Below are 24,961 nucleotides of genomic sequence, written 5' to 3'. Positions count from 1 at the left end.
TGTGGGAATATATATAGACACCTGAAAGGCAGCTTGAAAATATGGAATAAAAATAGGGGGGTCCCTGCAGAGATGTCCTGAAATGACCTATATAGTCACTCAGGCCCACACTAAAACTTTGCCAGTTAAGACTGTAACAGTAAAGCGCTGTGTCGGTAATGCCCATCCAGTGCTTGGCTCGCTAAGTCTGCTCAGCAGTATTGAAGCTGTATCAAACGCTGCACAAAGATGTATAGAAACTGGACAAGGATGTCTCACATTGCCTGATAAAAGAATATCCTTGATTCATTGCCTTCAGGAGGGAAGTTTCAGTATTGTGATAAACTTTGAAAGACAGGGTTCTTGTACATAAAAGCCAGCAGTTGATCTGCTACAGTTTCCTCCAGAGCATTAGTCCACAAAGAAGAAATTGCAAATGTTTTCAGCAGACGTTCAAGTGATGCATTAATAAGAGATAGAGAACATTAAACACCTGTTAAGAAGAGCTTTCATACTTAATGAGTTATAATTGAAATTGTTGTGAATTTACATCCTGCAGCTTTCAGTAGAGAGCTGCCTGTGCATAATAATTGCAGCAATTTTTTACATAATGAATTGTAGCCTCCATCCTTTAACAATGTACCACCATTTCTACATCTACTCTCATTTGAAAAGAAAAAAAAAACGTCTTATAATTTTATTGGGTTTCTGTCAAATTAAGGAATTATGTTTCATTGACTCATTCCGTCCTTTAGCAACAACAGTTGTTTTGTTGCAGTTTGAATTCATAGTCATGAGCTAAGTGCTTGTTTTTAGCCTTCACTGGGCTGTGGCACCCTGAACCAATTATGAATTAATCTTGCGGATTAAGCTCAGTTTATTTCAAACAGGACCCCATGCTAATACTAATAAACCAACTTTTTTTCAGACTCAACCTGGAGCCTTGTCAGAAACAAGCCTCCACACTTATCTGTTGCCATCAACTGCGGATGCCAACACTATTGATATTTGGGATAAAAGTGAGCCCTCTGTGTTGTCTCTGTGGAGTCAGTCTACTGTGAAGCGCAGATCAGAGCCTTCTCTGACCGGAGATGACCCTGACCGAGTCACAGGCTACTAAAGAGAGAGTGATTCTATTTATTTAGTAAACAAGGACATATACAGCATGGTAAAACTCTGGGTAGCACTTGTTTATAAAGGTCTGACAGAGTCTGGCAGACTCTTTACTGATGAGGACAACAACTTTTTTTGTGTGACTGAGATTGAGAGAGGGAAGTGCCCAGAAGAGAGGGAGTATTGGCTGTCACAGCAGAAAAGCTGAAGTTCAATTAACTTGAGAAAGAAGGAGGCTCTCTGAGCCCTCCCTTGTAATATTATCAGGGGTGTAATTTACGACCCGAGAGTTTCAAAAAGATGTAGCTCACCATTCAAGTTACTGAGGCAGATATATTTATGAAAAGCTGTGTTTTAGATTAATGAACCAGCAACAAGGGGGTTTGGGGGTGGGGGTCTTTTGACTTTTAAATTAAATTCTTAGAAGATCCATTTTTCAGATGGAGTTTAGCCCAAGTGAGACAGATAATTATAGGTCCTTGTGATCACAACACACAAATGCATCAAACCCTGACTGCTGCAAACATCATTAATAGTAGCATAAAAATGCAGGAGTGGTTGTTGTAATTATTATGCAAAGGCTTCCATCACACCTCCATCTGGGCTGCTCCTTCACTATCTAAGAGTCTGAGTGACTTTGCAAAATGTATAAACCTGCTTTATGAAAGGATAAAATACAAGATGTTATGGGCAGTGATTAAAAAAGACCATTAAAATGCCACCACAGCTGGTAGATGGCGGGGCATAGGTGAGGCATGTCAAGTGCCCATTAAGTCTCTCTATATATATATATATATATACTGTATTTGTGTGTGTTATCTGTGTGTGTCTATATGTCTGTGTGTATACATATAGGCAAAGTGTTAATTACACATGAAACGCGTTGAATATAAGAAGGGTAAAGTAAGAGATACAGTGATGAAACACGAACCACTGAAGAACTCAGCACTAACCCTAACTACTTCTGATGGTGCTATAACTTTGAATGGCTGGAAGTTTTATGTACGACTGAGCCATTGCCTTGTTTTCTTTAACTGAAAGTTGTATTGACTCTAGTTGCTATGAAATGAGCTACCTCAAACTGCAAATTTATAACTTGTAACATATTTGTAAAGATGCAATAACTGCCATTTGAAGTACAAATATAAAAGTACAAACAAGCAAAAACAGTAAAATTCAAATTGGCAAATGAGTGTAATGACATTCTTCTCTCAGTATGTCTGCAAGGCATGGATTGCCTTTCTACAGCACATCAGAATCAATCATGTTTATCGAAACATAGGTAGCAGAGGCTCTGGGTTTCCTACAATAGGTGGTACTGGCTCTATTACAGACAGTGGTATGTGTTTTTAAAGACTGTCTGATGGAAAACATTTGCCCTCCTCTGACATTGTCCTGATTGCTGCAGATTGGCTCATATTTCCTGCTCATGTTGTTTCCTGCAAAGTTGTTTGAGATAAACAGTGAAGGTGTTGTCTGTATTTATGGATGTCAGAAGACAGTTATTATGTTACCCGTAGTGTTTATCTCTACCCCACAGCCAATTCATTACGTCTCTAGATACACAGTACACCATTTGATACAAAAGTTATACAAAATAATTTTCGTATGATACAGTACCCTCTCATGGGTGCATGTGGCTCTAAATAAAACAGCACATGGCTTAAGTAACCGGGTGGAGGTGAAACCAGTTTGAAGTAGCAGTAGCTGCTAACATTAGTAGTTTATTTGCGGTGTGGTAACTTTATCGTCAGCACACGTCTTCGTCTTAAATGCGATGTAAAGATTTCAGGCATTGTTGTACATGTAGGTCCCGACATGTCTTTCACTGTGTGAATGCTGTGGATGGCTAGACGCAGGAATGTGGCAGGAGCAGGTTTACAAACCAAAGGGAGTTATTTCAAGCAACGGCATTTGACAGTTGTATAAACATTACCCAATCCCATGCATAAACCGTAATGGTTTCCACAACGGTTAATCTGTTAATATTTGTAATATGCATGCAGCTTACTAATTACTTTCACTGAAACTTTTGAAACAACAGTTTTGTAGTGGTGGATTTTAACTTTAACTGAGACTTTTCCAGCACGGTGCACTTTTATTTAAGCATGAGTTTTAATTCCTTTTTGAACCACTGATCTTAATCAAAATACCTCGCCACTGCCCGTCCTGGATTTTTCTTCTCTTTTAGTGAACCACCAGTTATTTCATAAATCCACTAATTTGGCCACTTAGGAGTAAAGCAATCCTTAGATTTAACTTGCTTTGGGAGGGTTCTCCCACAGGGCTGCTGTGGCAGAGTTTAATCACTCACTGATTAAAAGATGTGGAATATAAACCAAGTTTTGATGCCCTCAAGGATGATAATTATAAATTTCAGAGATTTGCCTACATAAGATGTGGGATAGTCTATGGAAATCAGTAAGGTAGTCTTCCCAAAGTCTTCACAGGCTGTTGTTGAACGGTCAGTGTAGGTATGAATTTTAAAAATCATGTTTCATGTCAGTTTTTTTCCTAAAAGTTTCACCAAACAAAGAAAAAAGGTTCACTCAAATAAGTATATAAAGCTTCAGGGAGACTTTATTCAACAAAACTGAGCTTTTTCTTTTCTTTTCATCTCAGCTGATTTTTTTGAAGTAATGACCTTTCTCATCCTGTGCCTTTACGTTTCGGTATTCGTTTCAACAACAAAGTTAAATCAAGAGGTGGCAAAAACACCTTTTGAAAAATCTTTTAATTAAAGGTTGGTTTCTTTTTCAACGTGGTTTATTAACTATTAATACTGTACTGTAAGAATAAAACTGTGACAGTGACTGTCCTTGTACAACTGGGTCATTTGTTAAATGGTGACTGCTCTGCCTTCACAGGTACAGTTCTGGTGGAAAACATGCAGATAAATGGCCGAGCCCAGGACCCAGGCAGAACCATCTCGCTGACGTTGCTGGACAACTATGACTACTGGGTGATACTGGAACCAGCACGACAGAGGCTCTACCTCAACAGCACCGGGCGCGTTCTGGACAGAGATGTGAGTGCACTTGTGCTCTGTAGTGATAAACCAGGAAGTCACACTTATGCCCTGGTGTTTAAAGTAAATATTTTTTTCCATCATATATATGTGTAGCTTCTCGTGTATGAATTTCAGTGAAGTTGTATACATACACAGTGTCTGTTTATATGGTAATCATAGCTAAATTAGTTTTTTCACATTCATTTTTATCCGGGCCATTTAAATTTAGTGATTAGTCATCATTATTGTAATTTCTGTGACCAGTGGGAGGCCATTCAAATAATGAGGTTTTATGAGTCATAAAACCTATTCAAATGTTTTAATTGGCAATTTATGGTGTCATTGTTAGGGTTTTTTTTTCACAGTAGTAGTAACAAAATTTTCATTTTCAATTTCTTACTGTGCTCATGCTATGAAGAGAAAAATAGCCAGCTACTCACCACTATTATTTTAGCTTCAGAACATTTTATTTTTGCTTTATTGCGCTTCTATAAAAAAACATAGTGTTTTCAGTTGATTCTTTTTTTTGTGTCAGGTATGTCAGAATATATATACATACAAACATATTAGTATACCAGAATTATTGCAGTAGCTCATTTCAGTGAGTATGTCTGTATGCACATACACAGTATCCTGTTTATGATTATATTTGGGATATGGTGTTTACGTGGAACATGAGAAACCCAGTTCTTCATCTCTCTGTATGCATCATCATATAACATTATCCAGGTATGAATACGTGGTTTCTGGCTTTCTGAACACTTTATTGACTACTACATAACGTGTTGATGAAGCAACTGCACACATGCAGAGAATGATTAGAAAACTGCCACAGAATCCTGGTTTCTGTCAAAGTCCTGCAGCTAGCATATGTAGGTTTCTCAAAACCAGGATAAGGACTTTCTGAATCCAAGGCATAGTGTTTACATGCGCAGCACATATAACCTGCATACTCCAGAATCCTGATCACAACCAGGATGCATGTCTGGATGAACACAGTAAGACACAGTAAACAGATGAGAGAAGGGATAAATCAAACTTGGCATGTGAAATGACATATTGCAAATTTGATAGCCTCCATAATAGCGATCATATCAAAATTATAAATGCAGTAAAGCAGTCTACCTTGATTCTTACTAGAGTTTAATCTTATAATAACAAGTTCATCTATGTCATTACCCTGTTTCTCCTATCAAATTTGAATACGTGATGTTTTTCCCTGTTTAGCTTCAAAGAAAAGACACTTGACGAGATCATTTGTGGTAATTTCTGTCAGTATGGTATGATAATTCACCTCTAATGCAGAATATAGTGAGTGAATAAATAAATACAGGCATTCGTGTCTACGTCAGTATGTAATATGTTCAGTTCAGTTCCCCAAAGTATCCAGTAAACCTGCAGTGAATACAGATCAGGCTAAATGGTACAGTATAAGATGTGAGCTGTGAGGTGCAGAGGGGTTAGCACTGGGTTTCAAGTGTTCTGACTGCAGTGGGAAAGAAGCTGTTTTTGAAGTGGGTGGTTAGATCTTATGGTCTAAAGGGAGGGAGCTGGACGAGAAGCTACTAATGGGAGTAGCGCAGAAATGTGGCCAATTAACAGAAGGAATGACAACAGTGGAGGAGCATTTGAGAGTCCAACCTTTGCAAGTGAAAGGGAGAGAGGGTGAGAGAGCCAGGCGGCATTACACTATCAGGAAAGATCATCCATTTCTAAATTCAGATTATGTCAGACAAGTAGTGGTGGCATCGGGACAAACTACTGCTGTCCAATAAACATTTGAACAGAACATGGCACAAGGCTCACAGCTCTTTGTTTGATCAAACATTTTAATAATTTATTACATACAATATTCAAAAAGCTAAATCAGGCTGCACAGGGCAGCTTAAAATAATAAAAGCAAAGATTTGTTTACACCAGTAATGTGCAAGCATCATAATTGAGAGGAAGATTGAGTAGCAATTTTGGTCTTGCTATTTTACAGATCCAGCCTGGATAAATTCAATGTCAGGGTATTGTTCACCAAGAAACAAGTTAATTAAAGTTAATTGTTAATGATTACAACCCTGGTGGATGCTGGTAAACAAACATTTATGCCAAAACCTCTTTTTGCTTTGATCATGATTTGTATGTATTGTTTGTTTGAATTGGCTTGTTTACTGAAAGTGTTTGAGGCAATGAAGGTTAGTGGGACTCTCATTTTATCCTCTCTGATGAAGTATACATTTCTTCTTTAAAAAATGAAAGATACTGTTGAACAAAAGATATGATTTGTATTATAACGTTATTATAACCCCAGTCAGCTGGGGGGAAAAAGGGAATTAGAAAATAACTTCCATTGTAATACTTCAATGACATGCCTTTCTTTTCTCACTCTTAGCCTCCCAACTACATCACCACCATTGTGGTTCAGGTCCAGTGCACCAATGAGCTGGTTGGCACTGTCATTTTGCACGAGGTGCGGATAGTTGTGAGGGACAGGAATGACAACACTCCTCGCTTCCAGCAGCCACGCTACTATGTCGCAGTAAACGAGGTAAGGGAGTGACTCAAAACAATATTTGCACAATTTGAATTTGTTGTTGTAGTAGGCTATCTTTCTTTCATCCTCGGGTCACATCCACAAGGGAGGGCCTCGCACAGAATCTTTTTTGATACGACCAGTGGGCTCACCAAAGTCTGAGATTTTCAAATCCCACACAGAGTTGTTGTGCATTTGAGCCAAATTGACTGTCAAAATTTTCTTGAAGAATCAAATTAAGTCGTCAACTCAGTTTTAACTTTCTTTTCCCCTGACACTGAGGTTTCCTAGAAATACATTTTTATTGCACTAAGTGCTACTTCCCTGTAAGTTATGAAGGTCAAAATATTTGTTATTTTTTTCTTCAATTTGTACATTTGTACATTTGACACATGTATTCATTCAAGCTGGCAGGTCTGGAGAGCATGCAGCATGCATCATTCAGTTATATACATCCAGACACCAAACCTGCATCACCTGCAATCATTCATGACAATTCATCAAATCCTCCGACTTTACACTCGAGTGTTTTGAGATTAGAAGATAATTCCCTGCTGAGTTCTTGGCAGCTACGACTATCGTCTCCGTTGTTCACACTCTGTACATTGCCTGTGCGAAATTCCTGTCACACTGTGTTATCATAGCCATATGCAGCTGCCCCAACAGAGCTAGTTGGTCACTAGTGAGTCATTCTACATTGCTGTCAACCTCTCCCCTAAACAAGCACTCCTGCCCACTGCCTGGTCCTGTGGACTTTGCTGAGAGCTCTGGGGAACAGCAGTGGTTCTCATACTTACTTTTTGTTATTCTGTCAGCAGTGTGCGTGAGCCTACCAACTGCTGCTGACTACAACATTTTCCCTTTTTGATTTTTTTTTCTTTTTTTTATACTAATGGGGTGGAGTGGCAAGAGTAAGAGTTATATGCATGGGCTCTCTGCTGTAAGTAGATGTTGTACTCACAGGGGTTGTTTGAGCTGTTGACTTTTTCCCACTCTCATTTTTCTTGCAGCTCACACCAGTTGGAACAACCATTTTCACTGGCTTCTCAGGAAATAATGGCGCTACAGACATTGACGACGGACCCAATGGACATATAGAATACAGCATCCTTTACAACCACAATGACCCGGTATATGGACAAATCACACAATGATAAACACCCTCTGCACCACTGTAAATTTCTTCAACAATCATGACTTACTGCTGATGTCCACCTCTCTTTCAGACTTATCATATCAACCTCTGTCTCTTTCAGGATTCTAACAGAACTGTGAGTGTCGCAAACACTCTTTCAGGACACATCATTCTGGCAGAGAGGCTAAACTATGAGGAGAGAACTCGCTACCTGGTTTTGGTCCAAGCCAATGTAAGTGAGCTTTGTACAGTTCTTTTGCAACTTGTTTTCAGGTTTCTACTTCAGCATTGACCTTGAGGGTAAAGAACTCTTAATGCCAATAAACACATATAGTACCAGCAGCTGTGTTCACAAACATTCATTTGTTCATCATATTCTTCATTTTAAGTTTTACCAGTTATGAGAGAGATGTTGTTCCTTTTGACATATTAGCAAAACGTAATTTGAGATCTCTCAATTGGCAGTTAGTCGAAGGACATCTCACAAGCAAGTTGTTTAACTCCTATTTAACTAACACTTATTCAGGATCAGAATTATCCTCCCAGAATTAGAGGGTTGAATCCTCCAAGGTTTCATTACAACTTAATGTTTTATTTCCATAAAAATTGATTGAAGCTGTCTTTGAGATTTGAGTTCTAAGATAACTGTTTGTGGTCTGTATATACCAGAGCAGATTTGTATAACCATGTTGATTTAATTATGGGTTTTACTTGAGGGAGGGCATTTTCCTTCATGCCCTCATGGGGCAACATGGCCAAGAAAATATTGTAAAAGAAGTAATCCTTTAATGATACCATTAAAGCAGTATGAACTCAAATGAAGGCGTTTCTAAGCTTTTTCTGTGGTTCTTACCCATAGGCATGAGGCAGCAAATGTTTGTTGACCAAGAGCCACCGCAAAGCCACTGGCCAAGAATTTGACTTCATTTAGAGACTGAGGCTGGGATCTAAGACTTTCCCATTCCTACAGTGTCCTGATGTTGCTGGATGTTTCAAAGTCTTGTGTTGTTTGAAAGCTGAGGGTCTCAATTTACACAAAAAACAGACAACAATTATCATGATATTATAATCATTTCCTGATCAGTGATTACTTAATCACTTACCTGAACAAGAAGTGATCAGATATTGCACGCTATAATATTAAATGGGAAAGTTAAAGTACTGCAGGACAGGTGATAATTTTGCAGTCAACTCATATCCTATTGTTTCCCTTTTTTGCACGAGAGAGCAAAAGACTCAGCCCTTTAGTCTGGCAAGAGGTCCTCTAGGAAGATTTCATTTTCTCTTGGAAGAGGACATGAGTGTAGAGAAAGAAGAAGACATGATATTTACTAGAACTCTGCGCTGCTTGTGTCAAGAGTTCAATTACACTGAAAACACAAATCTTTGAAGTGCTGTACTGCCCACTTCTCAGGCTACCACTCCGGTAAACAACAGTATCTTTTAGGATAACTGCTGAAAAGATATGTTTTATTACCAAGAATTATTTCCATAAGAAGCAAAGGTTTAGTAGAATGTAGAGAGTAGTACTGTTCCAACTGGTGGTCTGATGTTCGGCATATCACATCTCTTTCATTCAGACACAAAAGCAAGTGGGAGCCTTTTGACCTGAGTACTAGTTGATAAACTGTCTGTCAATAATGAAATTAAGTAGCTAAGTTCACTGAGCATCATGCATTTAAAAACCCTAACAAAAGATTTGTTTGGATGATTTATATCAAAACACTAAAATCTATTTTTAAATTGTGTAAGTTTTTCCTTATTGCATTAAGATTTTAAAATTGATTTATATTTAGCAGTGATTATGGTCTGTTGTGATAACACTATGTTCAAATTTTCTATAGCTGACCCTGTATTGATGCACTGTATCAATATGCACTGCAGAAACTATTTCAGTAATAATCTACTTGGCATAGAAAATGTGTTCCAGTACCCTTTCATGCAGCCAAACCAATGATGAATAAAAACTGAATCAATGCACGACTGTGAGCTTCCATAACAAGGACTAGTGTATGTGCTGAAGAACAGCTGCAGAGATCTTTTATGGTTTTAACATGTTATATTGATTTTAGCTCGAGTGGTGTGTGGCCTCAGTGCACATAGCAACAAACCTTTTGGGAGTTTAAAGATTGAAAGCATGTGTTCGTCTTCCAGGACCGTGCTCCATACCCCCCCAACAGACGATCGGCTACCACGACTCTGACTGTGGATGTTCTGGACGGAGACGACCTGGGCCCCATGTTCCTCCCTTGTGTTTTGGTGAACAACACCCGTGACTGCAACCCCCTCACCTACCGCGTTGCTATCCCTGAATTCACTGAACCGGTAAGAACCAGGCAGACAGGCAAGTGCAAACACAAGGTCATTTTAACAGAATTCCTCCTGTTAATAGTATGTGCATATTTGTATTTTTATACATGCGGGTTGTGTTCATCCAGCGAATGCATGTACATATATGCACATATCATTCAGATTTGTACTACATTGGTACATTCCTGTAATAATGGTAAACTATGCCACACCTTTTTAAATAGCCTAATTGTCTGCTTACACCTTGTTTTTGCTCGCCCACCTGGAAGTAGAGTAAGCATTGCTGTTTTGTCTCAGCATGGCGATTCCAGGGGCATTTTCCGGTCTGTTGGACTGGCAATTAGAGCTGAGGGCTGAGTTGACCTGGGATGACAGCTACACACCACTGGAATTCATAGAAGCAAGAAAAAGAGAGAGGGAGATTGTGCAGTTGAGAATAAAAGATAAAGAGGCTGAGATGGCGAGAACAAGTGATGCACTGACAGAAACTCTAATAATCTATTCACAGTTAATCTATTTCTTTAAAAGTCTATAAGAGATATACTGTGTATTTCTGTGCATGAAAAGATCAAGATTAGAATGAACTGAAGTGAACTGGGCTGAATTACAAATTTTGACTAGACTAGAATAGTAAACACCTCAGTGTCCATTTAGCAGCTGTTGCACAGCTTTTGATCATTTCACTTGATCTTCATCAGCAGGTGTAGTGCGGCCAGTTGCCATGGGACTGTAGATGTAAACTTCCCATGATTCAAGGCACTATTATGACTACTTCATGTTGACTCATCTTGAAAACAGCAGTCTCAACTCAACATGTACTTGGTTGGTGGTTCTGCAGTCCAGACTGCTGATGAGGGCTTGGGTTAGTCTAGTCTAAACTAGACTGGATTGGATTAACCTGTGTTGAAGTGGATTGAATTTGATTGGATTTTTGATTGGTTTGCACTGGAGTCAGCGCAGTTCACATCTGTGTTTGCATATTTTCCCCGTCGTCACTTGGGTCTCATGAGTGTTCCAGTTCCCTCCTGCAGTCCACCGACTCACAAGAGGTGTAAATAAGAAACTCTAAATTACCCAAAAGTATGAACGTGCTTGACTGCATTTTAGCTTTTGGAAGACTAAAAATTTTATATTTTGTGGAGTTACCAGTATAATTATTTTCATGCTCTCAATTTAAGGAGGCGAATGTGTTGAATTTGAAAGAATTACTGTGTTGTCAGAGCATTTGAGTTTTTCTGCTGATACATACCGAGATGGTTTTTGTTATTTGTTAAAGGTTTGCAAACCAACTTATAGTTTCATTACCGGCACCAACTTCAGCCTGATAAAATTATGGGATATGCCTAGCTGAGAATACTGCTTTGAAGTAGTATTGAAATAAGACTGCATTAAAGTATGGGTTAAGTGCACTGGGGTATTTGAACATGGGAGTAGAACTGAATTTAATTAAACTGCACACAGAGACTAAATAACACAATAGCCTCCTATAAAGACACACGGGGAGCTATATAGATTGGTTGAGAAAATCAAAAATTATAGACAGAGACCCATAGAGAAAGAGGGAGTAACAAAAAATGTATATCGATGTTCAGTACAGGTACTTGTAGGTGAGGTGAGGTGAGGTGTGTGTGTGTGGGGGGGGGGGGGGGGGGGGGGGACTTTATATTCAGAATTTGCCCATGTGATGTATAATTTATGACTGATAAGTATTGAGGACTTGGCAGCAACGGCTAAAAAACCAATCATTTTTCTACAGTGTGAGGAAATGTTTGCCTCTTTCTCTGTCTTGCTGCTTTTTCCCTGAAGTTACAGTGAAGTTACATTTACCCTTTACTGTATCTGTACATGATTACATTACTCTCAACAGAATGTCTGCTTATTATACTTTTTAGTTTTTCCAAAATACTGCTACTGTTTAAGCATAAGTGAGTCTGTTTCATAACATTTACCTCCTATTCTGTTCCTTTTACTTTCCTTAAACAGTGCACATTATCATTTCATAAGTGCTTTTTTTGGGACTGGCTTACATTAGCTTTCCAATTTTCAGTCAGTTTTTGTTGGTCTCTGATTTTTCTCCATTCTGCAGTGTAACCATTATGCTAACATCTGTCCACAGGGAGATTTGTCTTCTCATAATTGATGAGTGTATTGTAATTAATCACAATGGCGAGACAGGCATTATTAAGTTGATCTGTATTTATTTTTTTACCCTGGGGGGATATAATGTGGGCTCTGGAGTCCCCTGGATAATGACTGCTGGAGGAGGGTATTATAGCTAATCATCATTGTGCAGAGCTAGGGGGATTTGATTTAGCGCACCTCCAGACATTGTAAAAGCGAGAGGGCTGGTTGGGGAGGGGTGTAAGGATTACTCCAGAGCTGAGGGATATAAATATACCCCTTCAGGGAGGGATTCTTCCTGCCAGAGAGCTGTTAGCCATGTGCCTGTCTGTGCTAAGGAAGTTCGGCACAGGCCTCTTAGCATACTCACACATACTGTATCAACCATACGGAGGCATTTTGCATGAGGAGAAGTATCTTTAACTGTGATGTGCTAGACATATTCCCACTTAGCCATATGTTGGCGCAAAAGTGTAGAGGAAGAGCTGGCTGGGTAATTAGCGCTGATGATGCCTGAGTATGCATGAGCAAGTAAAGTAGCCTACAGTCACACAAACAAACCATCCTTGATCAATCTCATAGCTCTGGTATATTAATTTGATACCCTAATAAATGCCCAGTGGGCTGTGGACTATGATTGCTATGGCACTGGCCTACATCAGGAATTTTTGGCAATTGAAGGGAGGTCCGAAATGTATTTGTAGTTTTAGAAGTCCTCGTATTTAAAGCTTGGCAGCCTTTTTTGAATATACCCCAATGGGTTAGATAGTACCTCTACTGAACGTAGTTAGCTGGGGAGGCAGTGAGAGAGATGACAGCTATACAGAACCACAGTGGGCCTGCTTCACTTGGCTGATCACCACACACAGTGCTAATGATCTTGCCCCCCCCCCCCCCTATTATTATTATTATTTTGAATAAAAGTCATAAACATACCCACAGTAGTTGTCAGAGTTGATTTGAAAAACCTAACCCCACAGCCTACATGATCTATTCATAGAATAATTGTGTTCACTGACTGTCAACGGCCCTTGCAGCTCAGCAACCAGCCCGGCCCACCGGGAATCTTCCTGTGCCACTCTGTGCCTGGCGCGCACGCACACACACTCACACACACACAGGTCCATATGTTTGAGGCCACTTCTAATGGCAGGTGGTACTCACAAGACTCAATATTTCATAATTCTCTCTCTCTAACATCCCCTGCAGTCAAGGCCTCACAGCTCGGAGGAACGTCAATTGGATGTTCCCTCACTCCTTTAATTAGCTGTCAATTAGTGCAAATGAATCAACTCTTCGCCTAATTAAACAAAGCCACAAGGCAGGACACATATATAGAGCATTGTGTAAGCAGCATGAGAAAAACATAGCTAACAAACTCATTTTGGATCACAAGTGCCACTTAATGATCACATTGACATATACTGTGTTCAGGGACCTGTGTGTGTGTGTGTGTGTGTGTGTGTGTGTGTGTGTGTGTGTGTGTGTGTGCGCGCGCGCGCGCGTGTGTGTGCATCCGTACGGAGTACAGGGGAAGCTGAAGTCGCACACTTTGTCGTGATGCTAAATTATTAGTCATATGTTGATATTCTATGCACAAAGATAACTTTTATGTGCTAAACAAGTACAAGCAGGACATAAGTCCCCTCACCCATTTCCTAGTTTTAGCCCACTGTCACATTACCAGAAACATTTATGCTTACAAACACACTGTGACGTGACATAAGCACTTAACTTAAAATTATTCTAACAGTCTAATATCTCTAAGATTCATGTTTGATTCAGATCTGTTGGTTTACCACAGAGCAGCTTCTTCTTTATTGAGAGCACTTAATTTCGTCAAGTAAACACGTGTCATGTTAGTTACTTTGCATACAAAACATATGAAAAGTCACTTTTTTCATATAAAAATGCCAAACCTTTCATGGTTACAGCTCAAATGTAGGGATTTGCTTTGCTGCCTTTCCTTTGAAATTAAAATAAGTAATTTTAATTATTTTTTAATCATTTTCAAGTTGAGACTAGTGGTTGGACAAAACAAACATCAAAGTGTCACTTTGGGCTCTGGGTAATTGGGATGGATGTTTCTCACTAGTTGATGAAATTTTGCAAACCAAACAATCAGTCAATCAAGAAAATAATCAGGAGTTGAATTCATAATGAAAATATTCCTTTGTTGCGGTTGTATGTGGTGACAAATTGGCTCCATCTTAATCAAATACAGCATTAAAATGATCTTTACACTTCATGCATGATGAAATTATTTAATGTATAATAGTATAACACTCACATTTTCTGCATTAAATACTTTTGTAAAATTCTTTAAATACAAATTCCCCTTTTTATACATACTTTTATTTAATCATTTTCAATGCATGACTTTTACTTGTAATGGGTATTTTTACAGTGTGGTATTACTACTTTTACTTAAGTAAAGGATCTAAATGCTTCCTCCACCACTGGCATTCATAGACCTGGACTTTTGTGAGCTATTCCAGCCAACTGGTTCAACAGATAAGACATTATCTTATGATTAAGTTTAGTTGGCCTTTTATTTACATACTTCACAGCTAAAGGAGGTAGATAAGATTTCCTGTTGTACATCATAACTCACTCTGCTGCTCTGCAGAATTACTGCTGCTGCTAGATGCACAACTATTTGAAGCATTTGTATTTTTCTGTATTTTTCCTTCTTTTCTTTGAGCTTTTCAGCCACACTTTTTTTTTAAAACTGTTATTCATGTAAAACAAGTCAGCAACAGCCCACTGCTGGCTGCCTCAGTGTTTCAACAGTGATAAAGATACCAACATAAGGGAGATGACGGCCACAGAGAATGAATAAAAATCCTAAATGTATTCCAAAATTGTCAGAGTTTATTTTAAAAAACCTAACCTACTACTTCTATCTATTTGTAGAATTATTGTGTTTACTGACCTGTCACTGGCCCTTGCAGCCCAACAACCAGCCTGGCCTCCGTGACCGGCAGATGATATCCTTCTCAAGATGAATTTTCAGTTTCATAAGAAACTGTCATTCTTGTTTCTGCATAATGATGCTCTCAAAGAGACAGTATCTGCACAACTATAGGCTACAGCTACACAGTCAACAGAAGAAAAAAAGGAGTCGCATCGGCTTGTCTTGCTGTGTTGTTGATTGACTCCCCCACCTCCTGTTGCAGAGCAAACTGAATCCACTGAATGTGACTCCTCCGATCCGGGCAGTGGACATGGACAGAAACATACAGCCCCCGTCAGACAGACCTGGCATTCTTTACTACATCCTGGTTGGTAGGTTCTTCACGTTATCTTCACTGATTTTACACATTTAATGTAATTTGGATCAGTTGGTATGTGATATTTTGACTGTGACTATTCTTATTCCTTACTGCAGGTCATCCAGTCACATATCCGGAGTATTTCTCCCTGAACAGAACCACTGCAGAGCTGCGCGTTCTTCAGCCTATCAGCAGGGACTTGTATCAAAGGTTCACACTCATCATCAAGGTAAACGAAAAAAAATCAGTTTGACTCACTTGCACCTTAATTGTTGAATCAGCGCTTGTTTTATAGTCGCATATATTGATGGCAAGATTTCCTGTGGGACATTTAATTGAACCTAGAGCCACTACAAAAAGCCATTCAGTTCAGTGTAATGCAAGGTCATAAGTCAGCCGAACAAAATAAGAGACTGCTGTAAAGAATTACAGCGAAATAAAATGAAAATCTGTCAGTGTTGTTAACTCACAGATGCGCATAGTCCTGCAAGACTGATGAAACAAAACATGCATAAATTACATCTCCTGAATGAGATGGAGACTGATTATCTTTACCAGAGTTCAGCCCAAGGTAGAATATTGATTGCTCTTCTGCCCCCACATTAAGCAAACAAGGCTGTTTCATTAAACACCTCAATTCAGTCCTCATATTTTTAATGTGCTTGTGCCACATCAAGTTTAACTCATATCTGGATAACTTTAGCATGCACCCTTACCTGCTTCACATAGATAACCTCAGTCCTGAAGACCATTAACCTTATCTGTAGCTGCTTTGGAGATGGGGGTGAAAAAGATATTATGATTTATGGAGGATAGGCTGCTGCGCTGTCATGAATCCTAATTTAGGGCAGAGTCAGGTATTGCCTTGGTGCTGCTGGTGCAGAGCAGCAGTGCAGATGAACTTTCCATCCACCCGTCACTAACCTCTAGACACCTCTGAGCGCTGTGTAACCTGCTGTTTACCAGGATAGCTGGGGAGCAAAGAGATGAGAGGAAGAGCTGATTTCCACAAGAGGAAGGGGAGATTGATCATATGAGAGGCATTTTGCATGTCTTGGAGAGGATTGTGCATAGCTAGAGGAAGGGAGACAGTTCAAAGGGGGAGCAGGAAAAGACCAAGATAGATAGTGAGATGTGTGTGGAGGATGGCAGGAGCCTTATCTACCTGATTCATAGAGAGGCGGAGGACCCATTGCTCTGGGACTCAGAGGAAGAGGAAAGTGAGAATTAGACTTCGGTACCTTGAGAGTGCTCGGATGCAGCGCAGTATGTGGTTTACATAGCTAATGCTTTAGGAGATATGAAGCTAATCTCTACCATATTTTAGAAAACACATCGGTTGTTCTTCAAAAGCCATCACTGATCCTGATGGAGCCATAACCACAGAGATGACTAGGATGAAATGAAGACAAGTGACAAAGGCAGATGGAAGTGGAGAGAGTCGGGTTAAATAGAAAAAAGAGGGCGAAGAGATGCAGTATGACACTTTAAGGATGATGGAGTCACAACAGGAGAATCAAGACTGAGTGATAAACAGTGACTTTTGGTAGCAGTGAATCTCCTGCAGGCCTGTGTGTTGTGGCAGTGGGGTGCAGGTCATTTAGCACTGCCTCCCAGAAATAGGGAGACCGCTATAGAGCTAAATCACCAGGGAACACTGTAATCCCACCCCCCGTCTTTTCTCTCTCAGACAAATATTTTTGTGTGAATGTCGAGAAAAAGAGAGAACATCGAGGCACACTTTGTCCGTTAATGACAGCACTTTTCCCTCGTGTGTTTAAGTGAGCAGATTGCATGTGTGGGTCAGTGCAGTGTGGGTGTTCCTTATTATCACACAGATAAAGGAAAACGGTAGAAGATGTTTGGGAAAGATAGTGTGGCATAACATTGTGATGGCAATAAAAATAGGTACGAACCTCGACTGGAGTGAAACACAGCTGGATGTTCCAAAAGTGCATAGCAGGGGTCTGCAATTGTAGGGTATACACACAAGACAATAAACAAGAAATTACTGAGTTTCCTGCCCCCTGCACTTTAATATTCAGCAGTAGAACTATATTCCTCTGTTACAATCGGTATTCTGCAACACAAGCCCAGTGAAATCGAGCTAATGTGCAGAATTAGTTCCAGGTCATGGCTTAAAGTGATGTCACCTCACTCCCCCTCTCCATCTGTATTTTCAAAGCCTTAATGTTTCTGAAGCATCCCTGTGTGGGAGGCAATAGTGACATATATGCTTAGGAGGGGAAAGATTGCAGTGACAGCCTGACCACACCACATCCATCTGATTTGGTCTCACTGCGCTGTGGTAGTCAGACGTAACTTGGGTGAAAGTATAGCCTTCTTTTTTTTTGTTCGTTTTTTTTTTTTTCTTCTTCTTCTTTTTTTCGTACTGTTCGAATAGCCGAGACAACACACATTTTGATTTGTGGTAATGCACTGTGTTACCTGAGCAGTCTTGTCACCCACCAACTGTGCTGGAAAATGAAGGGGAAGGAATGTTTACGTTCGGTACAGTTTGGTATGTGCTCCACTGTACGTGACACAAATATGAAGAGATTTTGGATGCAGGTGAGTCAATATTTCAGTCATGCATTTTTTCCGAGAGTGAAAAAATCCTGGGATTTATGTGCAAGCTGTGTTGTAACATTTATTATGTCCAGTTATACTGCATCTTCTAGTATTTTGTAATATTTTATAGATTAACAGTCTATTGATTCATGTAGCAGGGAGGGGATTTTTGGAGAATATTGCTGGTTTTCCCAAGACTTGACCATTACCTGATTCAACAGTTTTTACTTTACTGTTGATCCCATATTGTTGACTTTTGCCATCTTGCGAGGTTACAGAGTTTTTTTTCCATGGCTTGCTGCTGCATGTCTGTTTTTGGAGAAGGATATTAACATGCAGAAGAGACGAAGAGGTGGCAGCGGGGGTTTTTATCACATAAGTTCCACACAAGCTTTTAGGCAAAATAGAGGCGCTGTACAGGAACACAACGAAATCAGTTCAGTTGAGTTTGCACAATCAACAGTGGAGACGGACCAAACTGGAAGGAAGTTCTAGTGCACTCCCTTACTGGTTAAGTGTTTAATTTTGGCATTGACTGTACTAGTAAAATTTCCGTTGAGCCTCCTTCAGTCATTGGTCAACCATTTGACGGAGTAGCAAAAGCCGCTAATTACTGTCCCTCTCCTACAAATGAGGGTATTTGCGTTAAGTGCCCTGGTAATTACTAAGGCCTAATCCTAAGTGGACCCCTGATTGAATTTAGTCAATGTAGCTTTTTTGTAATTGAAATGACACTCAGAGATATTACGCCTTTCTGTCCCTGTGCCTGCACAGGAGTTGGGGTGCCATAGCTCTGAGTGTATAGCTCTCATCATACAACTCATTATTAGCACTTCTTAATACATTTCCAACAGACTGGGTTTCAGTTTTACATGATAAATGTAGAAAGACTGACTATGACTTCCTCTCTCTTGCCCTCTTTTTCAGGCTGAACAGGACAATGGTCACCCCCTCCCATCCTATGCTGACCTCATTATCGAAATCCTGGATGAGAACAACCAGGCACCGTATTTCCAGTTTGAGACCTATCAGGGCTACGTGAGTGAGTCCTCCCCTGTGGGTACGACTATCTCAGCCAGTGCCAACCTCACTGCCCCCCTGGGAATCATAGCTCTGGACAATGACATTGAAGAGGTAAAGAGAGGAGAGCCATTGTCATCCTATGCTCACTGTTGCCTACACTTCAGGCATATGTGCATAAAAACACAAAACACTTGTAGTGCATTGATTAGATATTGATTAAAGATCCACATTTATTCATGTGTTGATGTTGTGTGCTCACAGAAACGAACGTGTTCATGAGTTGTTTTCCTGCTGTATCTTTTTCCTTGTTGTAGCTGGATCCTGGTGATACACCTGTAGGTAAAGGGGTTGTTTTCAGATGCAGTGACACACACACACACACACACACACACACACACACACACACACACACACACACACACACACACACACAGTGTACTATAGGGATGTCCAGATCAAGTTCCTTGCTCTTATCTCAGAGAAATGTTTTGTTTTTTTATCTTGAATATCTGCTGATAACAGGTTTAATTTGACATTTATGTTTTTCTGCATAATACAGCTGCTCTGTGCACAGAGCTTAAAGTAGGCCTACATTTATATCAGTAAATGGTTCAATTTAGGGATTTGATGGCTTAATAGCTCTGCATTAAATCTGCGTTATAGCTTTAACTGGTTTCTTTCAATATTTGGTTTAGTGTCCTAAAGTGTTTTGTATAATATCTTTGAGAGAGAAGGGTCAATGTGGAGTTGAGGCATTTGTTTTATTTTGTTTGTTTGGTGTACTTGAAAAGCACTGGCTTTGCCCACTGTTGCAAGCTGTCAATGTGGATACCATTAATTAAGACTAATGTCCACTGTTCTTCCCACTGTGCTGCACATTAGAAAGTGGTATATTGTAATGTTGATGTGGCTTTGCTGCCATACATGTAGCATAATAAGTTAGATTAAACAAACAGTCAGAAGTGGATAGGTTTTATCAGCTTGATCCCTATTCTGCTAATTGACTCGGGACATCCCTACTCTGAATGCATGCATCACGCTGTGAAAAGTAAAAAGAAACTGAGCGCACTCATCACTGCTGGAGATATCCTCAATATAGAATTATCAGCTTTGTTACACTGTTTTGGAGAAGAAATGTGAGCACTCCAGTGTGTTCACAACTGCGGAAATTATATGTTATGCGTTTACATTTTTTTAAACAGTGAATTAAATACTAAGCAGTTCTCCGGTATTGACGGGTCTGTACATAGATTAATCTAACTGATGCGCTGATTTTGTATCCTAATGGGAGTGTGTGTTTGGAGTGTTTTGCTGTGCTGTGTTCTCCTTCTTTATATGCAGATGAATGTGTTTGCTGTGGTTTCTGCAGTTGCGTAAGACAAAACTTATGCAATTATTCTCTTTGAATGCCAACTTTACTCTTTCAAAAGGATTTGTTATTTTATGACTTGACTCTTGTGTGTATAGTTGAATGGGGGGGGGGGGGGGGGGGGGTTGACACATTTGTTTGACACAATTAACAAACTGTGATTGTTTGGGTTCATGTTTGTCAGTGTTCACCCACTGCAGAGTTTAAAACGTTTTATATTCCATAACCAAACAGCACTAACAGAGTCATATTTAAATTAGAGAAAAACACACAGTCATCCACGCAGGCCGAAACGAATGACCAATACCTTTAGTTTATCTTTCAAAATATCCCGTTACTCAGTCTTTGGAGAAGATTAACAAATCAAAGTGGATTGGAAACAGAGATAACAAAATCAATAAGCCACTCAGTCCTGATGTTTACCAAACTCTCTTAAGAGGACTCATTGATGGACGTGAATCGAAGCAGACTTGCAGCAATGAACTACAGTGGCCTCCAGGTTTATTTGTTAACACAGTCTAACAGCAGTGATGATACATCTTTTGAAAATGTCTGAATGGCTATTTTTAAAAATGTTTTCAAGCTTGCTTAGCATCTGGGTACCATAATCAATAGCCGTAAAATCGATATTTTTTTGAACAACTGATAAATGCGCACACTATTTGTCGCTAAAAAGGAACGAGAATAATAATGAGTCTATGGCTGTTTCAGATGAAGCCATTTCCCTTCTATCTTTCTTTAATGATTTCTGGTTCCATCTTCAGCTCCTTCTCCATTGTTCTCTGAAGACAGAAGTGAGACCTGCCAACAGATTACTTTTTCAACTCTTTGGCAGATCAAAATGTACTGTTTGATAGGTTTTCTCAGCCCCACAGCTGCGGCCTTAGTTAGAAAATGATGAAACACTCATGTCGTCATGGTAACATGTTTCTTTTTTTTTTCTTCTTTTTTTTTGTATATCTTTCTGTTGGAAGACGAAAGACCCAATGGTGAAGATTACCCTGAATGACTACACCACAATCTTCAGCTTGACCCCAACTGGGATAATCCGCTACCTGAGGCTCCTCAAACCTGTGGACCGGGAGAAGCAGATGGCCTATACATTGACGGTAGGCCTCAGACTAGGTGCAGCTATTTGCAAGACAGTATTAAAGCCCTGTGACCTACATCTCCCGTTTTGCGTATATTAATAGAAGTCACAGGTTAACTCTATACCAAGAGGCAATTGCAGACGAAAAGCTGACCTGACACTTCCAGAACAATATGACCTTTATCAGTGGTCAGACAGCAGTGAAGTACAACAGTCTGTTCACTTGGATTTACAAATCTGTTTCCAAAGGTGAATCAGAGGCACATCAGACCTCTATAGTTTTGTATGTTTAGTTGAAAAATATACAAGACTTTTGCCTTTATTTTAGTCTTAACATTCTGATTGTGTAATTCTGATATTAACCAAAGATACTGGCTTTATGTCTGGCATACGCCTGTTTTTAATCATTAGCAGTTTTTAATATGTGGAAACCTGCATCATGTTGTGGCTTAGTTCTGGTGTTGTGTAGCGTTTCTCTATTTGCTTATGTCCTCTGTATTTGCAGCATGTGTCTTTATAACCTCGACGAGGAGGTTATGTTTTCATGCATGTTTGTTTGTTGTCAGCAGGATTATGCAAAAAAGTACTGAAACGATTTGTACCAAACTTGGTGGAGGGATGGGGCACAGACCAGGGAAGAATTTCGGTGCCAGTCTGGTTAAAAGGGCAGATCCAGTAATTTTGTACTACTCTCCTTAACATTGTGAGAGAGGGGATTTTTTAGACATTTTTTCAATTTCTCAAGAAATAATGTTTGGATCTTGAGATCTATGAGTTTGTACAATTTGGTGCACACCTAGATAATGATCCAGATCTGGTGGAAGAAATGTTTAGCCTTGGCAGAGGTATGCACTCTGACATTCAAGAGTTGCTTATAATTTTCTTTTGTTATATGTATTTGCCTGTGGTTCTGAGGTTGCAGAGGCTTGAGCTTTCGTACATACACAATCATATCTCATATAAATAATAATTTACACTGAAACAATAGTACAAAGCTTTCAAAATGGCCAATCAAGACAAAATTATGAATGTGATTACTGTATATCTAATTGTTTGGCTTGGGATTTGACATTATAAGACAATAGCCTACTGTATATTTTAGCAATTTCAAAGGAATAGTTTTGCATTTTAAGGAAATGCCCTTACTTGCGTTCTTGCGTTAGATGAAAATATTGTTGCCACTCTCATATCTATCAATGAATATGAAGCTATAGCCAGCAGCCCCTTAGCTTATCTTAGTGTAGTGTAAATATAGGAAAACGGGGAACAGCTTGCCTGGCTCAGTCCAAAAGTAACAAAACCCACATACCAGCACCTTTGAAGCTACGGTAGCTCTCGGCAAGAAAGTGAATAAACGTATTTCCTAAAATGTTGAACCGTTCCTTTTAAAAGATCATGTAGTATATAATCTGTACAGTCTCTCTGAACTCCTCAGCTACCTTCATGTCCCATTAGGATTCTGAAGTGGGTTACTCTTAATGTTTATGATTTTCAGTTTTATTAAACTTTCTACTGTATGTTTGGTGTTTTCAGTGTTCAGGTTTCTGTTTTACTGCTGTTACATTGACGTCAACAGCCTGGTTCACCAAAGTAACTTGTTTCCTTGTAACTTGCTCAGTGGGATGGCAGCTTCTGGGGAAATAAAGCATCTCTTTCGATCGAGGGGGATTCCTTTGGATTAGAGAGCATCAGCAAATCAACAGTGAGCTCTGTGGGAATGGTTCTCTGGAGAGCACAGCAGCTTCTGAACAGGAATAATTCGGTTCACTGTAGGTTCTGATTTAATGCTAGAGAGGTGCTTTGCTCATTAGCTTCATACATTTGTGAAGATTTGATGTGCTTATTGCATTTGTACAGAATTGACCCTTTTCATGCTGTGCATGCAAAGTTTATCTAGTGTAGTTTTCTCTGGATCGGGGCATGAGGAACTCGAACGCTGGTTCTATGGCTTCTGTGTAAGTGCTCAAGAAGCTTTCAAGCTCAGGATCCATTCTGACTACACACTATAGTGAAAGCTGACAAGGTGCCTCTGCTTTACAGTGGTGACTGTTCAATAAAGTGCATTTTTAGATTTCCATGGCTCCCTCAGCTCTTTAAACTGGTTGCTGCATTCACTTTCAGATATAAAGGAGAAGTTCCAATTCTGGATCATCAGCAGCATTGTCCTGTCTATCTCTCTGAAACATCCCCCACATCACTGTTTAAAGAGATGATGTTTATTGCCTGGTGAATATTTTAGCGGTGGAGACCTACTTTACATTAAATGCTTTAAAGATAGCCTCTGAGTCAGATGATTTATAATGACCAAACCTCTCCACACACATGCGTTTGACCTCACCTCTTACACTAGATTCATTAATCGTTTCTTTAGTACATGTTACACAAGCTATTAACATGAGCTATCAGGCTCTATATTAGCCACATTTTCAGTTTCATCTGACACTCATCTGACAGAAGTAACTTTTACTTTGATCATCACAGCTGCCCTCACAAAATGTGCAGCAGCTCCAGTTTTCTCTCATGCTTCATCTGAGTAATTTCAAATCTTTTTGCTTGTGTATTACATGTGTAACCAAAGTGATTTTCAGTTGTTTTCTGAGCACTGCCAAAATGCAACTAGTTCTGTGCCTGAACACATCCTGTGTACACACTGACCGAGGACCGAAGCTGCTGCTGCTCTGCTGACGTGCTGTTTTCACTACGCAGCCTGTTTAATTTAATATGAATGAACTTGATCAATAAAAGTCAAAGACACCGGTGACCCACTACCCACTTTGCATACAAAGTCTTGCAATGACATTTCAATGTCTGCAATTGTTTCCAAATCTCACATACGACTAGTTCAATACACGAGTCAATACAATCAGTTCAATACGTGAGTCAGATGTTTTCCCTCAACTCTAAAGCTGAAACAGGTCGAACTGATCTGCAAGACTAAACATGACATCTTAATTGACTATATTATCAGACGCTACAAGTGAATGCTTTGAATTTCATGCTTAAAAGCTTGTTAACATTATGTTTACTAGATAACTGCAAAGAGGCTTTGAAGGTTGTGCGTTTGCTTTCATGGAGATAATGTTATTTCAAAGATTGAGAGAAATCTTGTCTTTTGATAAACACTTGCATCAAATTAATTTTATAATTACTCTGCATACCCTGGACTGGAAGGAGAGAGAGCACCCGGATCCAATTTAGATAAATATCAGCCTTGAAAGATTATCGTGTGTATGTTTTTTTTCGGTTCCTACTGTTGGTGGGTGAGAGAGAGTAGGAAGAGAGGGGTGAGGAGGCAGGCATGACATTGTTTACATATGTCATTCAGACATATGTCAGTACCTGCACATGAGTATAAGTGTGGATTGCTTATGCCTACAGTAGTGATGACTCAGTAAATCCAAATCTGCTTTCACCCTTGGCTCCCAAAAATTGCTTGGTGTCTCT

The 24,961-nt window shown here is 39.5% G+C and overlaps 1 protein-coding gene across 1 annotated transcript in view; it reads left to right on the top strand.

Annotated features, from left to right (window-relative positions):
* Nucleotides 1-24,961, top strand: part of pcdh15a (protocadherin-related 15a) — a 201,181-nt gene that overhangs the window by 91,213 nt on the left and 85,007 nt on the right. The window contains exons 5-13 of the mRNA XM_087179381.1: nt 3,960-4,120; nt 6,483-6,638; nt 7,634-7,753; nt 7,880-7,990; nt 9,913-10,083; nt 15,369-15,477; nt 15,581-15,693; nt 18,963-19,169; nt 21,402-21,536. Of these exons, the coding sequence (XP_087035507.1) occupies nt 3,960-4,120; nt 6,483-6,638; nt 7,634-7,753; nt 7,880-7,990; nt 9,913-10,083; nt 15,369-15,477; nt 15,581-15,693; nt 18,963-19,169; nt 21,402-21,536 (1,283 nt within the window). The remainder of the gene's footprint in view (nt 1-3,959; nt 4,121-6,482; nt 6,639-7,633; nt 7,754-7,879; nt 7,991-9,912; nt 10,084-15,368; nt 15,478-15,580; nt 15,694-18,962; nt 19,170-21,401; nt 21,537-24,961) is intronic.

Source organism: Seriola lalandi, unplaced genomic scaffold (genome assembly GCF_002814215.2).
Source record: "Seriola lalandi dorsalis isolate HSWRI2012SDOR001 ecotype SW California unplaced genomic scaffold, Sedor1 jcf7180002054832, whole genome shotgun sequence".
NCBI classification, from domain to species: Eukaryota; Metazoa; Chordata; class Actinopteri; order Carangiformes; family Carangidae; genus Seriola; species Seriola lalandi.
This window is presented reverse-complemented; position numbering and strand designations above follow the sequence as displayed.